Source organism: Motacilla alba, chromosome 3 (assembly GCF_015832195.1).
Source record: "Motacilla alba alba isolate MOTALB_02 chromosome 3, Motacilla_alba_V1.0_pri, whole genome shotgun sequence".
Taxonomy (NCBI): Eukaryota; Metazoa; Chordata; class Aves; order Passeriformes; family Motacillidae; genus Motacilla; species Motacilla alba.
In genome coordinates, this window is record NC_052018.1 from 24798283 (window position 1) to 24819645 (window position 21363).

At 37.1% G+C, this 21363-nt stretch overlaps 1 protein-coding gene across 6 annotated transcripts in view; it reads right to left on the minus strand.

Moving 5' to 3' along the window:
- HMGCLL1 (3-hydroxymethyl-3-methylglutaryl-CoA lyase like 1) overlaps positions 1-21363 on the minus strand; it is a 74689-nt gene that overhangs the window by 5686 nt on the left and 47640 nt on the right. For 5 of the 6 annotated variants that reach the window (XM_038132486.1, XM_038132489.1, XM_038132488.1 and 2 more), the window contains one exon: positions 20991-21179. The exons of the other annotated variant lie outside the window; for it this stretch is intronic. In XM_038132486.1, coding sequence (XP_037988414.1) covers positions 20991-21179 — 189 coding nt within the window. The remainder of the gene's footprint in view (positions 1-20990; positions 21180-21363) is intronic. 6 annotated transcript variants of the gene reach the window in all.

Below are 21363 nucleotides of genomic sequence, written 5' to 3' on the forward strand. Positions count from 1 at the left end.
CCCCGCAAGAGGGGCACAGTCTCTTTTCTAGCTGGGGGTCACCAGAGTCTGAGGTGTCCACCCACCAATCAATAAATGGTGGATCCTCGTCCCCACATGGAGAAGAGTGCTTCCTTTCACTTTCGTCCATGAGGGCCCGTGTGGGCTAGGGTCAACAGCTGGCCAGAGTGAACCCCCAACAGCCCAGGATACACGGATCTTCAGGACACCAGTCAGAAAATGTGTTATGCGACAGTACACAGAGGATACCCATTCACAACAGCTGGACATTCTGCCCCTTTTAGCACTACCTGCTGAGATTAATGCATTTATTCTAGAAGTCATTGGCCCAAGCTCCACAGTGGCAGATTTCAGCTTGCAAGTGTCCATGCAGAGACACATGTTAGGCTTCTTATTGGAAAGATTTAGGGTATGGTGGAGGTTGGCAGAAAAGGGCGTCTAACAGGTGGATGTACAGGTTGATGCAAGCATGATCCCACTACTATACCTTCTCTTTCAGTCTGATTTTAAGATTTACATCAGAAATTATTGTTTCAGAGAGGAAAAGATAAAAGAAAGTGTCTTTCATGGAGGTTTTCCCAATCTGTCATAACTGCTAGAGCATTCTTCTTCATGCACTCATTTTCAGTAACTTTTACATGGGGATAAAACCAGAGGCAAATAATGTGGTGAGGTACATCAATGCTGTTAAATTCCCAAGGAATATCAGAAGACTCAGAAACAACTTCAGTAGCATATAAACAGTCACTTTCTAATCCCAAAAAATTATCTCGATAAATTCTTGTCCTTTTGCACAAACAGGAAAAAAGTATCAACTAAATAGCTTTTGGTAAAAAACAGTCAAAAAAGTCAGTAGTCTGCTCCAGTCCTTCACAGAGCACTAACTGTCAGCAAAAACAAAACCAATATTCTCAAGCATTAAAAGGGCATGTTTTCTAAAGGCATTGAATTGACACATATTAATTCTTGATACCCTTGTACAAACACTAGTGATGCCACCATAATTCTGAATTTGCAGTGCAGGTCTCACAGCAGTCGGGCAAAGGTGGCTTATTATTGTTTGTTGAAAGTGTTGGTGACTATGGGTGGATACAGGATATCACAGCGACTTGAAGGTAACATGAAACACCTTGTGTCTAACTACACACTTGCATTCTCAGATAGCCTTGGCTGAGTAATTCAAAGTACCCTCACTGGAAGCTGGAATATTTATCTTACTGTAGATGCAAGATCATATAAAACCCTTCTGCTGACTAAGCAGTGGGAGCAATAATTTCCACATGACAGACAGTGATTATTGCTCTGTCTTTTAAATTATTGACTATTTTGGCTAAATATAAAAAAAGAAAAAGGTCTAATAATAGCATTTTTACATTGGTAGCATCCTTGGGGGGATGGCTTTAACCCTAGTACAGGACACTTAATCCATTATTTCCCAGAAACAGTGCATAAACATGAAGTCTCTAAAATTGTATCTCTATCAGGATGTATTTGCTATTTGAACATTAAGCCACTGGTAGACAAGGTCTAAACACGGCATATATAATACAGCAACCCTGACTGACCTCCAAATCTGACCGTTCTTCAAATCAGTGGTCTTAACATGCAGTGAGCAGGTGTCTCTCCTTAAAGATAATGTCTTTTAAAGTTCTGTTCACAATACTTTTGAAAGGATATCTCTGCAATGTACCACTATTTCAGCAACAGAGTCAGCTGCATCTGTCTGCTCTTGCATGTTGTACAGACAGTTATAATGTGTTTGCTGACTCAAGCGCAGAATCACTCCAGTTCGTCTTCAATGTGGCCCCATTCAAAAAATCCTTAAATAATCCATACTCTAAGCTCCAATCTAATAGTGCTAAAAACAGATGTTGGAAAACATCCCTTAGCAGTGCTACTAACTAATTTGGAGGTTGATATTACAGCCCAGCCTGTCCAAGCACAGAGTCTGAAATAGCACCTAATAAATAACTCCTCTGCACATTTGGGCAGCTATGAAGCTGTTTTGTTTTTGCAGCCATTAAAGCAAAAGGAGCTCTAAAGTAAAACCTAAAAATTGACAAAATATGTAAAACAAGGTGTTTTCCTTCATCACATCTTCCATATTTGTCAGACTTTTATAGGAGATAATGAGTTTCAATCCTTTAAGCAATCCAAGATTGCAAAAAATTCACTGTCAATATGACCTTTTAAAAGCCCACAGTCTCACTATCACTTCCTGACAGTCACTAAATTGTGCTGACATTCATGAAAAGTTGCACTGCAGCTATTTCATAGGATATGTCCTAAATGAGCACTCACTGAGCTGCTTCCACATGGACATGTGTGGGGGGGAACAATGGCTTGGCTTCCAGGACAACTACAGTACTACAATATTTTTTGACACTTTTTGATAATCACAAAATTCCTGACAGTGGTTCCTGAACACCTTCCAAACTTTAGCTTTGGCTAGCTTTAGCTTATTCTCCAGAGAAGGCAGAGGACTTTTTGCTGCTGTCCCATGCTAACTTCCTAATTCCCCAATGAGAAAGCAAGGAATTAAATTCATCACCTTTGTCAAACAGCCAATTTTAACAGGAAACCATTATTGCCAGTGAATAATAAATGCTTCATGTTTCTCGGTTTGCTTTTCTAGCTCCCCATAACTTCTTGTTGGGACAGTCAGTCTCCTTCCTTACTGATCTTTAAACCTGGTTTGTCTGGCAGAAGTTTAACTTTGTTTCTCTCCTAAAAATGGCAAGGTCATCATCAGTAACTCCAGGAAAGTATGTGGTATAAATCAGAAGCTATAAATCAGGTCTTTCATAAGTTTGGCTTCTTCTAAACGATGAGATTTTGAAAGCATAATATCAAGGATACAAGGTATGCATTAAAGAGGAAAAGATTTGTGCCACAAAGTCAAGGGACCACAGTGCTGTGAAGTTTAGTGCCCAGTGCCTTAAAGACAGGGTCATGTAAATACTGCAAAGAATGGCTGCATTAGTTCAGCTTTTGTTCAAGGAAGGGAGCAGGCAGGGAGGAAGAAGTAAGATATGTCAGGTCAAAGGCTGCCCACAAAAAAAGGCAGTACAAGACTAATGCTATCTAATCCTGCAGCCCAGTCAGTGCCTAGCTGGCACTCTTGGAATGGTGAGCTTCTGCTATATTACTGTGTCTCTCTGGCATCAGTCTGCTACCCACCACTACATGGTATGCCACTGGCAGAAATACCCTCTCCTGTAGAGAGACAGAGAATTAACCAGACACAGAAATGTCTATGCCAGCAATGCTTTGTAAGGGTCAATGGCTACAAAGACCTTTCCCTAATTTACATTGTCAAGTTGTCTAAAATCAAAGCATTCTTCAGTATTTCAATATAATAAATGTATGCAAATAAATATTATTTTGGTATTCAAGAAATTAAAAGCATATTTTTCTACATATAAGGCAATAAAATGGGATAACACCGCTCTGTGGAAATTGTGAAAGTTACCTGCATTTCCTTCCTGCTTCTTTTTTTTTCCTCTGCTAAGGATTAATACATGACAAAACTGCTTTTGAGTTAACACCATCCCTAGTGACCACAGGGTGTCACTGTAACATTAAAATATCTAATTTCCCAGGTCACGTTGTTTGAAAATTAATACATTCATCGGGGGGAAAAAATCCTTTTCTTCCAAAACATATTGAGATGCAAGCAATTTGTGGGCAGACGTGCCACATAAAATAGGTTAATAGTGCATTCCTTTAATTCATTGTACACATCTTTTCATATTGCTACTGACACATTTATTATAAGCAAAGCTAGCAATGACATCTAAAGTTCCCTAACACTTTCCGTCATAAGAGCTCAGTTGTTTATTACTGTGTCAGCCTTTAACTGCTGGAACTTATATTTTCCATACCTTGTCTCTGCCTCAGACTGGATTGTTTTGAAAGTTTCAGTGAAAAATGGGCTTGGCCACTTCTGGGAACAAGTTTTGGGGGGAAAAAACCCACTCTGTTACATTAATATTCAGTAAGTTTTACATTAGTTTCTTGGAGATATTTTTGTAGCTTTGCAGTCTCAAATTTGGCACAGGATACTGATCTTAAGAGATGCCAGCCTGCACTTAGTTACAAAATTAAGGAAGCTCCATCTTGTTTACCACCTTATTGTCAGGAACTGGTCAGTCTGGGAGTTAAAATGCCCAAGGGTCAAGAGAGCAGCAGCTGACCATGATTTTTTTCTTAGCCTCAACAAAGAATTGTGAAGCAATTTCTCTGAGTTGGAATATCTGTGTCCCTGACTGACAGTGCATCACCTGCACAAAAAGCCTGAGCAGTGAGGTCTGTGTTGCAGATCTGGTTCTTCAGAGAACATTCAGAAAACATTTAGGGGAATCAATTCCATTCAACATGAGACTGGTTTTGAGATTTAGGAATGCTAATAAAAACCCTATGCTATAACACAATTAATGAAGCAGATGTTCACAAATCATTATTTTTATTGCCTATGCAGGCTGATTGTGCTCCTTTTAGGAATATGTGCTCTCTTATATTTAAAAACACTGGGTTTTGCTGGTGTGGGGCTGTGCTCAACTCCAGCTCTCCCTTGCTAAGGATCACAAAGCTGCAGGGGGAGCAGGAGGCACGCCAAGGTCTTGTTGGAACCCATGAAGATGCAATGATCATCAAAACAGTAAGTGACTTTCCAGTCTCCCTTCCTTCCCTCCCCAGGCAAGCCAGGGCATTGCCAGATGCTGCTGCTGACTCAAAGTAAGCAGCTACTGCTCAGGATGCTCTTCAGCAGAAGTTGCTGCTCTCAAGCCAACCTGTGATGGTTTAACAATTTATCTGCTTACTATGTCATGAAATAACTTGATCTGTAAACACAAGGTATTTGTTCCATAGACCAAAGTTTGAACACAGTCAGGAGACCAATGAAATAGGTAGGGAAGAGAAGATAATAATCTTGGGATCTGGAGGGAAAGGGGGAACTAGACAGAAAAGGAAAAGGGGAACTTTGGGGTAGTCTGGGATAGAACTGTCTAGTCCAGAGATGGAACAGCTGTGCCAGGTTGCCTGTGCACTACATATCATCAGGTAAAAACAAGGTCTTTTTCACATGCTACATGCATAAATGAATAAAAATAAACTGGAAAATAAACAGAGGGCTTTGAATTGACAAGGAAGAGAAATGCTTACTTAACTCCATGGTAAAGTTACAGGGGGTAGCTTTGGGAGAGGAAAATTTAGCTGGGACTGGACAAAGAATGCTTGGAGCTGCTGACTGTTATGGTTCAATGACAAAAGAAAAAAAAATCCACTTACTTCCATGGGTGGCTCACAGAGGATAAACTGAATAGACACATACTCACTAAAATAAAATGGCTGAATTTTCATAATATGGGGCATCAGCTGGGAATGAGTTGAATGAAAGACAGAACAGGTAAAAATCAATGTTTGAGATGCAGGCTGCAGGCAGTGCACTCCTCTGTGAGCCACAATACTGAAAAGGGCAGAGGGCTACTATGAAGAATCAGGGAAAGGCACTGATTTGAAAGATCTGGTATTTGAAGTACGTGTGGCAAATGTGGAACATGTGAATCTATCAATAAAAATGGCAAATCTGACCCAAGCACGGCAGCATTTCAAAAGGCCCCTTTTTTCCTACATTCAGGGAGCACATAATGAAGTTAATCTATCATATGTACCCCTCTTACTGTATCTGTACCTCAGAAAGAAACTACAAATTCTTTCAATCTTGTTTTTTTTGTTCTCGCTAGCTTCTGCCAACTCCTAACTCTCCTAGTTACTGGAAGACCAACTTGTGTTGAGTCACTTTTCAGCTTAAGCTGGGGGGCCAAATGGCTCCTGGAGGTGTAATTTCTCTCATTTCTTATAACCAGAAGACACTTGCAACATTATGCACTAAGTGGCAGTGGACACTACCTTGTACCACTGTGAGCAAACAAAATAGATCAGAAAACATCTATTGTTTTAAAATAAATTTGCAGCAATGACAGCATTTATAAAAACACAAGGAAAGTAGAGCAGAACTATTTTCATTCCACAGTACCACTATCGTACATCAGCATCAGGGTATCTAAAGGACCAAAAAATGCCATCTGACTTCAATTCAGCCTGAGACTTCATGCATTGTTACAATTTTTCATATTCTTTTAGAATGTACTACAAGGATATGTAGAATTTTGAACCCTAGTTTGGTCTTTATATAATCCATAGTATCTTTTGCATTTTGTATTAATGCAAAATAGATGCTTTGGAATACATAATATATTTTTATAGCAGTTATTTTCTAATGCAAGAGATTCCTTTTCTCATTTCTGGAGATAAATCTCACAACAGAAATGAACAATTGTGCATCCTATTCAAGCTGAACAGATATGTATCTCCATCATTCCCTATTACTCCATATTAGAGTCAACCAAAAATAATTGGTACAGTTAATGCTGTTAAATGAAACCTGCATTTTTTATTCAGACTTAACTACTATTTCAAATCTCTCTTCATTCTATTTTCAGAATCCCCTGAGTGAAAATATTCTACTTTAGTATGTAGGATGTACGGAAGTTCAAAGACTGCTCACCAATATTCATTGACAAACCACACTCAGCATAAAGAAAGGTGGATTTCCAAGATGTGTGGTAAACTAACCTTAGAAAAAGCTCCTGGCATTTATTACATCTTCTCGATTGCACAGGTGCACATTCATCTTCTCCCATATATGGAAAATAAGAACTGCATCCTCCATTCAAATGCTTTTAACTTATTTACAGCTAGACTGGAGACAATATTTATCATCACAAAGTATAAAGCCAAATGTCCTTTTTCTTCAGGAGCACCAAAGATTAACAGATTAGAATGTTTTCCACATGTCCACTTTACTGTCAAGAGAATATTAAAGAAGTTTTCCAGCTTCCGCAGCTCAGCCAGATGTCAATGGATCCCACAGTGAAGCAAAATTGGCAGAGTAGCCTTCTCATGACCCCGGCATTGTTTTATCAAGGATCAGTTTAAAAGTATAAAGGGCCCATTTCTTGCTGAGATCTGTAATGTTTTTCAGCCCTTTCCCCCTGCAATTACACAAAAGTGCTGACTTTGTTGAACTACTGATATGCAGTAGTATTTCTTATGACTTCTCTCACACTGTGCTGTAATTGCTGTTTATGTTGGCACAAGAAAAGTACCACGTCTTGTTTCCACTGTACATTTCCGGACTCTGGTTTCAGTAACATCAGTGTAGGATATTGTACTGGGCATATGTTTTGTTGTGTAAACATTAACTGGTAATTTACCCTGTCAATCTCCACAGTATGGCTTCTAATTACCAGAGGTTGAGGAGCTTCAGATGGACATTTTACAAAATATTTACAGCAGCTATCCTGCTTCTTCTTTTTTTTTTCTTCTTCACTGCTATTTGTGTTTTGAAAATCACTGCAAGAGTAAAACCTGCATCAAATGGAGTAAACATCCCCATGAAATAACATAAAACAAAACCCAAAACCAAATGTATTCATTCTTGTGCACCTCATTCTCTAGAGTAACTAAAGACCACTTTCCCAACTAGTTAAGTAAAAATCATGGCAATATTACAGTAAACATGGTAGTATAGTAAAGTACCAGATATTTCTGTTTGCTTGCAATTTGAATATTCCCTTTATACTTTTTTTAAACTAGGAAAAAAAAACCTTCTATTGGCATTTTTTTCTTAAAATTCATTCTTGCTAAATAGCCTGTGAACTTGCAAATGGCTGTGCACATCCTTATTTGATTCAAGACTCAGACAAATGTATTTAACAAATGGGGCCATTAAGATCTTGTTAGAAAATCTGCTGCAAAAATTCAGAACCAAGGAACAATCTCCCTTTAAGAGGTATGGAATATATGTTTTAGTCATTCATCTGTATAATTTCAAGGAAGTAGCACTTTATATTTTGTGCAAAAAATACAGTGTCTTGAGTAGAATTCCAGGATGGGAATCATTCCAGTAACAATAATTACAGTAACATGGGCAAAGAAGATGCAATCAAATGGCATTTTTGGCCACCCTAGGCAGAGAGAATATTTATTTCAAATAAAATTTTCATCACAATTTTCATTATAATGCAAGAAACTTTTTTTAATGTGATAGTTTCTCATCATCTACTGTTCCATTATAATTGGATCAACTTTATAATGTTCATCACATTGCAGTACCTTAGCATGTTACACTGCCTCCCTTTCAAATACATTGATTAATTAAGTGGTAGCATTAAGGTGGGGAGCCACGAAATGTAAAATGTCTTGGAAATTTTCTCTTATTCTTATGGAAGTTCCTTTTTTATAAAAAGACATCTGTAATTGTCTATCCAATTTATCTGCCAGCAGTAAAACCAGAACACTTCTTTTGTTTAAAAAGGCATTCAACTTAGCATCTTGTATTTTGCTGTAGATGCATGTTATATTGCTCTGCTAAATCTACTTTTATTTTGTTTACTTGGCTTATTCTTCAGAGGAAAAAATACTCCATCAATTTAAAAATTATTTCCTATTGTTGCAGCTCTTAGTGCAAGCAAAATTTAACTTCTATGAACATTGGAGAAAAAAATCTTTATAAGTGTTTACTTTATGCATTTGAATGAACTCTGTTAAGCAAATCACATCGTTTGCCTCTGGCAATCTTACTGCATATCATTTGCACTAAGCAACAAAGAAGAAAAAAGTAAACAGGCAAAGATGCAAGCTGGAGTGTATAGCACTACCACTCATTTATGCTTAAAAATTTAAAAAATGTTTTTTTATTTCTGAATGCCTGGCTGTTTCAATTCATAATGCAATATTTCAAAAGAAAAAAAAGATATGTGACAAATTATTTGACTCAAGAGATTGTTTCTGTGTTGCTTCTGCACAGCACAGAATGAAAAAAAATGATTGTCATACTTTAGGTACTACATCACCTTTGGTTTCTGTCTTAGCGGAAGAGTCATCTTCAACTTATTCCACTTATGCAAATGCTCACTTGTTCTCCCAAGCTATAACGATCCACCCAACACTCATTTGGAGTGAGTTCAGAACTCCACCCTTCTGGTCACAGTTATCTACAGATTGTTGGCAGTTAATTTTACCATAGAAAACACCCTAAGATCTTGTTTAAAGCCACTTGCTACATCTCAAAATAGGAAATAACTCTCCTTCCTTCATTGCTTGCTAGATGATAACAAAATTCCTTCTGAGGAGCTGTAAATATGCAAGAATGGCCAGAGGTTTAGTTCCACCCCCTCAGCACAGCTGTCTGTAGAGCTGCCCAAAAAGGAAGGAAGCATCATCCTGTAAACACTACACTTCCCTACTGGAGACCCTGGGATTTGTCATTTCCCAAGTCTGTTCCAGCCATGACAAACTCCTCTGACCCTTACTTAGGTCTGAAATTCAGGTTCCATGGAATGTCCTCTTTTTCCAGCAAAAACTAGAATACACACACTCACAAATAATGAAAGGTCATGAAAACAATAATTTCCAAGAGGAAAGCATTGTAGTGATTCTGTCCTTTTTTTTTTTTTTCCTACAGTTGCTATTAAACTTTAAGACAAACTGCTTTAGGGTAAAAAGGAAGAGGGAGTAATTCCCATCAAGTAGAAAAATAAACATGTCTAAAAGCCATTTATCTTCTTCTAGTTGATGTGAACAGATTAAAGTTCCATATGATTACAGGGAGAACTTCTAACAACAAGTCAAGTAACACTTATAGAAATATATTATTTTCAAAAAGGAATGCAAATTAAATGAGGAATTAAATTCTGGGGAAAAAATGGCTTTAAAGGTTCTTAATTGTATCTTGACCAAACTTTTGAAAATTTCCTTTCACAATTCTTTTTTAAATTATGTTGAAATATTGTACTTTATTTCTGTCACTTCTCCTCATACCCATTTAGTGTCCAGCATAGAAGCTCAAATCCCCAGAGACATCAGCAGCACACTCAGAGCTGACCAAAACCTCAGAAATCTCATCTCCAGAGACATCCTTAGATATCATCATGGAATGCTATTTGTGGAATGCCACAAATGCTACTAGGAATGACAGCAAAAATCTTTCTTTTGTGTGGCTAATGCACAGGAAGTTGTGCTCTGACCAAAAACCTAAATGGCATCAGGACTGGAATTCAATTGTCCACTGTGAGTAACTCTTGCATGGTCCTTGGCACAGCTTTGCCCTGAGGCAGACAGAGCTCCACCAAGCAATTTCTGGCACAGTCTGGGAACTAGCACCCTTTAGGGACCATCCATAGCTGTCAGTCTGGATTTTTGGTTTTTGGGATGCAAGCTTTACATAGCAACTGGCCACAGTGCTAGAGAGGCCAGGATGTGCTGAGCATGGCAACCCTTTAAAGGAGTGAGGCTGCAACTGTAGGAATGCAAACCCTACTGAGACACACAACCTCATCTCTCAAATTACCACGGCAGCTGATGAGATAGCAATTGAGGAAGAAATGCATGTTGTGGCAGGGGTGCTGAGAAGGGAGAATGGGATGGGCCTGCAAGGATGGGTTCTGAGATGAGCCAGTTGTGTAGGATTATATTTGTGGAAATCCCATTTCATTTGTTGTGGAAGTTGGAAGATGTGGGAGAGACGAGCAAGATACCACAAAAATAAAAGGGACAAGTAACAATTGTAGAGAACTAGCTTGTCTTTCTGTGGATGAGAAAGTGCTTATGGTATGCTGAATAAGGCACAAGAAACAATCTTCAGACCAATGAAAATTCTTTATTTTCCAGTCATCTAGATAATCAAGACTTTCATTTTAGGAATTGAATCAAACACTGTTGTAAAATAAGTTATCAGTTCAATTTCTGATGGCTACAGGCAGTCATCTCATTAAACCTACAGCCAGTCCCTATCAATCATGCAAAAAAACACCCCAAAATACCACCTTTTATGCATACAGTCCAAGGCACAATAGAAATATGCATGTATGCATGGGGAATTTGACACCAGTGTGCCCTCACCATACATTTTATGCATGTTAAAGATCAGTGATTTCAGGTTTTTAGTGCTGTATTTTCACAGCTTCTAAAAGTACTAAATATTTATTTTAACTGTGGCTTAGCATTTTGAAAACTATTTTATACTAATTTGTTCTATAAACACCTGAAACCCTTTTTTTTTTTTTTTTGAAGCCTTCTTACATTTCCAACATTTGGAAGTAATTTGTTTCTAGTCCAAAAAAATAATGTCTGTCTCTAAGAAAAAGAGCTGGATTGCTGCCCAATCCACTTCAGAACTGGATGATGCTGACTTTTAGCCATTTAAATAGTCAAGTTAAACAAGACACGCTTGGGATGATAAAAGGGGCTCTGTAAAGAGACTGTTGCTCTGGCTATGTGGACTTAAACCTATCAAACAATGACTAGGAAAACAGTGAAAGAGAGGAAAAAAAATTAACATAAGTACCAGGGAAAACATTCGGGTTAGGTGAATGCAGGAGCACGGTATCTGTTCACATCATTCTTTCCTCTTGCCAGTGAGCTGCCAGCAGGACATTTACTCTGCTTAAGCACTGACAGAGGCCAAGAATGGCAAAAAGGAATTACAAAGGGCAACGAAGTGAAGGGGACTTAGACACTAACAGGCTGTGTGGAATATTACCCTAAAAAGCAATTGTAACCCGCTAATTTTGTATCTCAATTATATTCTATGCAATTTTGTGTGATCTTTATTTGCAAGCTCTACTGTGCGAGCTTCTTATAATCTGGAAAAAGGTGAAAAAACCAGAATTGTCTTCTAGTTCCTTTCCCTTTTTCAAATTATAGATATGACAACTAAAAATCTAAAAATGCAGCAGAAGAGAATCTGATGAAGACCAGAGAACCATTTAAAGTAAATTCTCTGAATCTGCTTATTTTTGCATAGAAAGAAGTGCATTCACAAGAGGACAAAGATGCACAGTAATGAAAACAATACTAGAAATGTATTTTAGGTACTGATCAACTCAATCAGTATGGCTTTAATTGTTCTAGATTTAATGAAAATGATAATGAAGCTTAAATTGGAATGTACCATTGACACTGCAGAATGAAATGTGCAAATGAATGCCACTTACAGGATGGGGAACTCAGAAATTAAAGCACTTAAGCATGATTAGGCAAGATACAATAAAGCAGCATTCAAAAAAAAAAAAAGTGTACAAGGAGGACACGTGCACAGAAAAAGAATATTTGGGCCAAATTATTTTTTTTTAATAAATACACAGCTTCAATACTATTTGTAAAAAAAAAATTATCTTTGCTTTTAAGACAGAAAACTAAAACCACTTCAAATTTTATTTGTATAGTTGCTGCAATATTTTTCCATTAATATTCCATTTAGACATAGAGTGTTATGTATGAATTTGCAGAGATATAAAGAAGGATGCATAAATTTGCAAGTAAAAATCAAATGCTTAAAAATACTTTGGAAGATAGCTGATGTTTGATTGTAAGCCAAAGGAAAGTCATGTCTACTGTTGCAAGTCAGCTCTAGTGAGTAATTTGAAGATGAGAATAATCTATACCTGATGAAGGCTCACCTTTTTAGTATCTGAAACAGACTTAAACTTAAGGTTTGTTGGTTCAGTAACTAGGTCTTAAAGCTTCTGAAATATTACAATATTACAGCATATTACAGGCAGCTAAATAATGTACATTTCTATTATTCATTAATCCTTTATAGTAAGCCACGTTTCATCTCACATAAAAACCAAAACCCACAAAACCATGCATACAGGCTACCTATTGGTGTATGCATGTAAACAAATCTGACTCAGAAACTCTCACTGCTATTTCAATACACAACAAAAAATATATTCCTCCTCCTATCCTAAAATATTCAAACAATAAGAACGTTGCAACAAAGTCTACCATTTAGGTTTTTCCCCAATTATATGGAACAGTTATAATAATAGTAATGATTAATTTATTTGTGGACTCTCAGACTATCAAGTTTTTCTGAAGCATAAGGATAGGAGACAAAAACTTACAGTTCCTCAGAAATTGCACACTGTACACATTGTACAAAAAGCAGCAGAAAGCAATAAAAATGCAGTCACTAATTCTTTTGTACTGATCTCAGAGAAAAACTAGGGTTGCTAATTCTTTTCTAATGATATGAGAAAAGAGCAGGAGCGGTGCTGCCTGTTCATTTGCTTAATTCCTTATTTTGTTGATATTACAGGCAAAACCATAAAACCAGTAAAAAAAAAAATACTGGAAAACATCTGTCAGATTTTGAGCGTGAACGCCTATGTTTTCATTTTTCATTTTCTTCCCATATGTAGGTCTGATTTATCCATTTGAGCAGTTTTTTCATTTACAATAGTAACTAGATGACTGCCCACAGTAGCAATATTATTTGATTGAATGCAAGGTTTTTTCTGCTTTCTCAAAGTAGACTCCCTCTTTTTAAGTTTTCTTCAGAGATAGAAAATTAATATTTTGCAGCCTGCAACCTTTGCATAATTCACCTGCCATTTCCCCCCTAACTTATTTGCTCTCAAATAGAGTATTATTCACCTGTCTTGTTAGCTTTCAATCTCAAACAATTCTACTCACATGCTTTCCCAATATCATGTACTTCTTTGTCTCCAACATCTGCTTTTTTAATTGCTCACTTTAGCTAAGTGCTATGTCATTTCCACAGGGAAGGGGGAATAAAAGGAAACAGAAACAAAAAGGCAAATTGATGTTTTCTAAAGAACTTAATTTTACTGACTAAATTTTGCCTATCTTGCTAACAATTCAAAAGTGCTGTTTATACTTTCAGGCCCAGAAAATACCCAGTAAGTGTTCTGTAAAATTTAATTCTTAGAAAAATCCAAAAGTACAAATCTGGGAATATCCTTACTTAAAAAAAAACAGACATGTTGCAGTAAAATCTCTTGCTTTACCTAAAATCTTGTGTATTCCCATTCTCTTATGTTTGATCTCAAACATTTTCTTTTGCATGTTTCAGAATATTACACTGATTTCCACTTACAAATTGTGCTAGCTATCCTGTTTCTCACAATTGAAATCTAAAATTTGAAAAAATTTAATTTCTACAAGTTAGAACAATTACCCTTAACATGAGCATTACAGTATTGCAAATTATTCTTTTGAGCAGGAAAACCTAGGATCCACAAGCCAATATGTCCACAACTCTGCTGATGGGTGCTTTCCAGCTTAAAGAAGTTCCGTTTCATAATTCCATTTGTTTCCTGCCATTTAGCCAACTTTCCACTTATTACATGCCTCCACACCTTAATATGAACTTCCAGTGCAGAAAACTGTAAATTGTTTTCTAAAAAATCAAAGCGTGTGATGGCCATTGTACATCCTTTGTCTTCTTTGGCAGTGATTGCCTCAAAGAATTCCAGCAAAATACTGGAGCATGACCAGCCTTTCCTGAATTCTGTACAGCTACCCTCAGTCAAGCTGAATTTTTTTGTAATGTTTCCCTGTCTGAACCTTGAAATTAGTTTCTGGAGATCTCTGTTAATTTGCTGGCATATATTTGTAAACAGCAAAGGAAAGCAAACTTGTGAGGTCTGCTGAAGCTTTTCCATTTCTATGCTTTCCTCAAAATGGGAATGCAAGCATATTAAAATTTTTTTCAATATCCCCAAATATGTGCATACTTCACATGGCAAGTCTCTCCTATGCTCACATTCTGCTTCATAATGTCTCCAGAGTGCCAGGTTGTGCAGGATAAAAGAAACGGAAGGTTACAGGGTTCAAATAATTTGATTGGACACATAAGTATTTTGATCATTTGCTCACTCATATACCTTAGCTTTTCTAATTTTAACTGAACGGTCATGATTATTTTTTGCTCTGTTAAAATCTAGTTCAGATATGAATAATTTAATTGCCAGGTAGTGAGTGCCCCAGCACACTGCTTAAAAAACCCCAAAATACTAGTATCATTTAATGCACTATTGAAGCAAGAATTTTGGCAGGTCAATACAGGTTCATTTTCTCAGTTACTACAGAACTCCCCAAAACCAGTGTTTTTTTGATGTGTGTAGCAACAGACAAATCTGGCTGGACCGGCTTCCTCAGCTAAAAAGTGCATATTCACTATTACAGGAGAAATTCCTAGGACAATGAGTACATGCAAGGCTTCACACTTTTTCACAGTTACTTATCTATCTTCTCTGCCTCAAAACAGAAGTGTCAATTCATTGTACTGCACTATAGCTCTGGATGATTGTGCTTTTCAGGGAAATAAACAGATGAATTTGCTTACAAATGAAGAATGATCAGGTATTGGTTTGGGGTTGCTTTTTTTTTTCCTTTCTTTCTTGATCAGTACATAAAGCTCATGAAAACTAAATTAAGGGTATTGTGCTTGTAACTTTTTACAACATAGTTTCATAAAACTGTACTTGAAGAAAATGATCTTGTTGCTTCTTTTTAAATCAAGAGATTAACTGGTGACTGTATACAGATTTGTATGTAAAATTCAGTAAAAAGGTAATAAGTAACAGAAACCCTGAAACAGTTTATCTGGAACTACTATACACATGCATTTGCCTTTTTCCCATTCAGCCTTGCACCACTTCTATCCATATTTTCATGTTGTTTTACCATTATTTTACCATTTTACCATTATTTTATTGTATCACTCCTCTATTCTATTCAGCTGTCTAAATTCTTGGCTTCTAGCTGTGACTACTAGTCATTCACTGGGATAAGCTAGGATGAGCCCTCATCCTTGTAGGTATCCACTAAATAAATAAATAATCTATACTAAAATATGGCAGACAAATGCAAGGTGAAAGAACTGACTGCAGGATACAAATGTTCAGTGTATTTTCTAGTACAGAAGTGTTACATATGATATATTTATTTGGAAATTCATCACTATGGGCATTACAGGGATATTCTCTTATGTCAGTCACAGAAATTCAGATCTGAAAACTTAAGAGGAAAATGTCAGCGAACATAATCTAGCACCTGAGAGAGATGTTTAAGTGCTGTCAGACACCAATTTCTCAGGCTTTCTTGAGTCTGTGTTTTTTTACCAACAGAGCTGCAAGTGGAGAACTGTTAGGGCTTTGTGTACACCCAGACCAGGAAATGCTTTCTGAATGTAACTGAATAGGAATATCTTGCCTCTGCAAGACAAAGCCTCCAGCTGAGCTCCAAGATCTAAGTGCATGAGACCTGCTAACTCCACCACCTGCCATTAAAAGCCATCCTTAAAGCTCAAGTCACTGGTTGTCACTCCCTTCTCTAAAGACTCGACTGTTCTAAAAAGCAGCAAGGACAGACAACTCCATAGAAGAAGGCAAGCAAGGAGTCCAGAGTCATAGCAAGGCAGGCAGTGGCAGCAACATCACCAGAAAAACACAGCCAAAAGGTTGAGTCAGATATTCAAGACTGGAATCAGGTCTGGACACCATAACCAGGATCAGACAAGATCAGCCAGGTCTGGGAGTAAGCCAGTAAGTCAAGCCAGCGGGTGAGGATGAGGATGAGAATCAGGGAGGTACCAGATGGCACAAGTGCAATTGCAGTGCTGCTGCAGAGTAGCTCAGGCAAGGGCCAAGCACTAGAGATTCAGGTTTAAAGTCACTGCCTGCCTGGCAGGATGGAGAGGGAGCCTGCACTGAGGATCCTTAGCAGCGAGCAGCTCCTGGACAAGAGATCTCAGCAGCAAGCTGGCCTCTAACTTGCACCTGAAGGGGGCCATGACAGCTTGTGACTTCAAGCTAGCTCAACAGCTATAAAAACCAAATCCTGTATTTGAAAAAAAAACAAAAAAAAAAACAAAAAAAAAAAAACAAAAAAAAACAAAAAAAAAAAAAAAAAAAAAACAAACAAACCAAGATGGACAGCTACATCCAGGAGATTGTTTGGGTTGAAAATTCATCTCATCTAAAGTTTTGTATGGAAGTTCATGTAAGTCATGGAGGAGGAAATTTTAAACACGGGTTTTTTAGCTGCTTAACTTAGGCTCTACCATTTCATGCTGTTGGCTGGTGTAAGCTCTATTCCTGTAAAAAATGATCCTTGTCAAGTAAAAAACTATGGACTTCAGCACCTACATTCAGATTCCTCTCCTGTTTCTGGCAGTTAAAACAGCCAGGCCAATACTGAGTGCCTTTGAGTGAACCTAGATTTTACTACAAAAGTAAACTGGATGCACAAAAATATGCAGTTAAGTTAGGGTCTCCAGCATACGCCAAGAGACTAGAATCAATTTAGTTAAGTGATGCAAGGAAAAGGTCAGCAGTCAGCCATTTTTATTTGGATTTACTTTTATTTCATCTTTAAAATTCAAGGATCTTAAAGAAATTAATAAAATGTTATTAAATATTGTAAGCTCTCAAAAAGGATGTATATTATGTTTGTAATAAAAAACCTTAAGTCTGGATTTTGAAGTCTGAACCTTGAAAGTTTAATTAAAGGCTTGATAAATTCTGGTTTTGGTACTAAAGTGAGGATTTTATATAAAGAATTCCTGTTTTCTGGAAAAAGACAGAACTCATAAAATGAGGTTTCATTTGGCATGTTATCAATCTCATGCATGTCTCTGTGTCCAATAGGTGATTACACAAGGTAGTAAAAATCCTTGGTCTTTCTATGTCATTAGGGTTTTATAACTGTTTTCTTTAAGTTAGAATCTGATCCTCATAGTGTAGGGATCAGTTCATTTTAATGAATTAGGATAGCAATTTGTATTTGATAAAATTCTATGGGACCATCATGTGGTTGTTTCCTTTATTCAGGTATCACAGCCATACATCCTCTTTGCCTCTGAGCATACTCTTTCTCTTGTTTGAATATATGTTATAAAGACTGACAAATCTATTTCTGGCAACTACACAAGTTTTACAGGAAAAGAATTCTTTGACACTTCCATTAAACACTTTCCTTTCCACACCCATTCTGTACACACAACAGAAGCCAATTGTCAATGAAACTCAAATCTCCTTAGACCTTAGATAAGGTAAGGCCTACCTTACCAGGGCCTCTCCAGAAAGAAGTTTCCTGACCCATCTTTTTACCCTTCCTTGGAGGTCTGTAACAATTCCTATAAAGGTTTTACTATTTCTGTTAGCTACACTATGCGTTTGTCACATTATCTAATGCACACATGTAATTTTACTCAAAATACCATAACCTCTAACTAGATCTCCACATCATTTCCCATCTTCTGAATTGTCATTTTAGTAAATTCTATACTCTGGTAGTTTTATATTAAGCCATGTAACCATGAGCCAGTCATTTTTCTACTTTAAATGTTTACTGGTTTCTTTTGAAGCATCACTTCTTGTTCCTCACATTTTTACACAGATTATTTTTATAAAATGAAGTTAATTTCCTTTCTATCTGTATTATTTGCTTCAGCAATTAAAAAATTACTGATGTTTTAAAAGTTGGCTAATTTCTCTCCCATCTTTCACTACCTATCCTTTTGCTAAAACAACACATATAAAACTGAATACTAAAATTGCAAGACTACTGCCTTCCTAATTTCTTATACAGATACAGCCTGTCAGTTCTAGATGACTTTGGATCAGCCCCAAACGAAAGAAAATATTCTGGGTAGTATAATCCTGCATGAAACAATGTGATCTGTATAAAAAATCACTTACTGAATTACAAGCAACTCTTTCCACTCCTAGGAGATCTCCCATCGAAGCAATGCCTGAATTAGTGCAGAGTGATTTGTGGCTTTCCAGCTGTCATTCATTAATTCTTAGGAAATACAATATACAGTACAACAGTACTCAGCCTGGGGTTGTTCAGCAATGTCTTAGGAAGAGTGTAATTTGTCTGCTGAATGTTCTTTAAACTTGTTTTCTAACAGTAACTGTAGCCTATTAATTCTATGACCCCCCAAACGCATTTCACTCTTGCTGAAATATTGTGTCGGTCACGCAGACCCATAAATGGGGAAGGGAAAGGAATTGTGTCTGAGAAGAGTTTGGTTTAGGAAACAGCAGCTGAGTTGAAGAAAAGGGGTTTTATTGCAGTGCCCTGCCATTCCTGTATCTTTGGCAGAAAGGAAAGCACAGGCAAGGCTGACAGCAGGGACTAGAAGTGACCTGGGCACTCTGATTCACCAGCTTCAGCACTTCACCACACAGCCAACCTGCAATTTAGGAGTCCCTGTCTTAGAAGGAGTATTGCTGCAGAAGGAGTTATAATTCACTGCCTTGGGTTTTTGACCAGAGACAAGAGAGGATGCTGTGAGGTGCAGGATCTATTTGAGGATCCAAAAGCCTGGGGTCCTTCTGCTACGTGAGCCAAGGAGCTGCTTGCACAAAACCAGTCAGAGAGACTGTGTAATGCCTGCTTCATCAAGGACTTTTGGCAAACTCTATGACAAGTTCAGCTCAGCCAAAACCACTGCACCTCTAGGCATGTACTTTAGGAGACCTTGACAACAGAGGGAAGTTTTCTGGTGGGTCACAGGCACCCTTGCCTTCCCAGAAATCTGAGAAGGTTGCATAAGAATTTCTTTTTAAGTCTTTTGCTCTCTTGAATTGGCATGTTAATTATCCTAAACTGCACATTAGGTACCTAAGAGAATTTTTTTCCTTTAGCTCTTACACAGTTGGTTTAAGAACTAAATAAAAAGATAGCAAGAGGTAAACATGAGACAAGAATCACTTACAACAAATGCTGGAGTTAACAAAGCATAGCCATTGTTCAGTGTTTAGTAGGCACCATGACAGCAATTATTTAAAGGAAGGATTTGAAAAACAATGCTTCAAGTATTTTTATGGCCAACTCCTCCCATGCTCAGGGGTTTACATGCTTTTAGCTATTGCATCTGCAACTGAAGCTAACTGTGAAATTAGCAATTTATTTATCCCATGATACATACACACACATTTGTAACAGTAAAAGTGAGTAAGGGTGAATAATGAATGCTGTAAGTAAAAGTTAGAACCTTTCTTACCAGATTTTGTCATTCCCTATTTAATCAAATACCTGTGGATTCCCATATTGAAACTTTCCTTGTTCCTTCTTGTGCCGTATACCACTAACACTGTTGACACAATTTTATCTAAGTTAACATAATATGAGCTCTGCCAAAATAACAAGTCAGACAAAGGAAACTTTGACCTTCAAAATGACTGCCTGAATTGCACGAAAACAGAGTATAAAACAGAACAATAAAGGCCCACAATTTGTAAATAGCTAATGACTCTATAACGCTTAGTAAAAGTAGGTCTCCTTAGCAGAGCATATGCATTTTAAGATATTTCTCAAGATTGTATCTTGACAAAAACTACATTAGAACTTGCAGTGTGTTTTCTGCATTGTGTCCTATTCTGAATCTCTTATGGAAATTAATAATTCAGGCACAGATTTGAAAGCTGATAAATAAGATATAAAGTTATGCTAATCTTACTTGGAAGGCATAACTGATAAACAAAAAAGAACAATGAAGGCATATGAATAGTGATAATATTATCTAGACCATTCTGTGTACATAACTACCAATATTTTAGATTTATCCATCTGAAATCAAGATGTAATTATACATTATTCCATTTTCTTTTTAGACACATCCACAAAGTAGAAATTTTAGTTAAGTGGAAAATAACCATACAGCTGTTCCTAAGAAAACTGGAATCTGAGATATCAGAAAAGAATTATTTAATGTCCCTCCTTCATCTAATGTCAATGAAATGTAGGAAAATAACCATACAGCTGTTCCTAAGAAAACTGGAATCTGAGATATCAGAAAAGAATTATTTAATGTCCCTCCTTCATCTAATGTCAATGAAATGTAATAATTGTAACTGTTTCTTAGTGATTTTGTATGGAATTGAAGGTAATTAATATATAAGGTTTGACATTTCATGGTGAAAGCAACAGCAATTATACCAGTAGACAATCTGCTGTGTGAGGAATACTTTCCTAAAGTTTAGTGAGTGCCTTTTTGCTCCTCTAATGATTTCTTTAATTGGCAGGACTTTTTATAACTGCACACTGAATTAAAATAAGAATACTATTATTGTATATTATAAAAGGAAAAACCAAGTCACCTGCATGGCTGTGAGAATATTGGCTAATGCCTGGCCATATGTGTCATGACAGTGAACAGCAAGAGCACTCAAAGGAATTTCTTTCATAACAGCTTCCAGCATTTTTTTCATACTTCCAGGCGTCCCCACACCAATTGTATCTCCCAGAGAGATTTCATAACAGCCCATACTGTACAGCCGCTTAGAAACCTGATTAGAAACAGAAAAACACCAAGAGGTCAAGATGAAAGAGTATAAAACAGGGTCAAGAACATACACTATAAAGGACATACTTGTGTACAGATTTTAGGTTTTGACCTACTGAGGTGGATCTATTTATCAGACAACCTATATTCATTATTGAAAACTGCCACAGAAGAAGAACATCCCACAG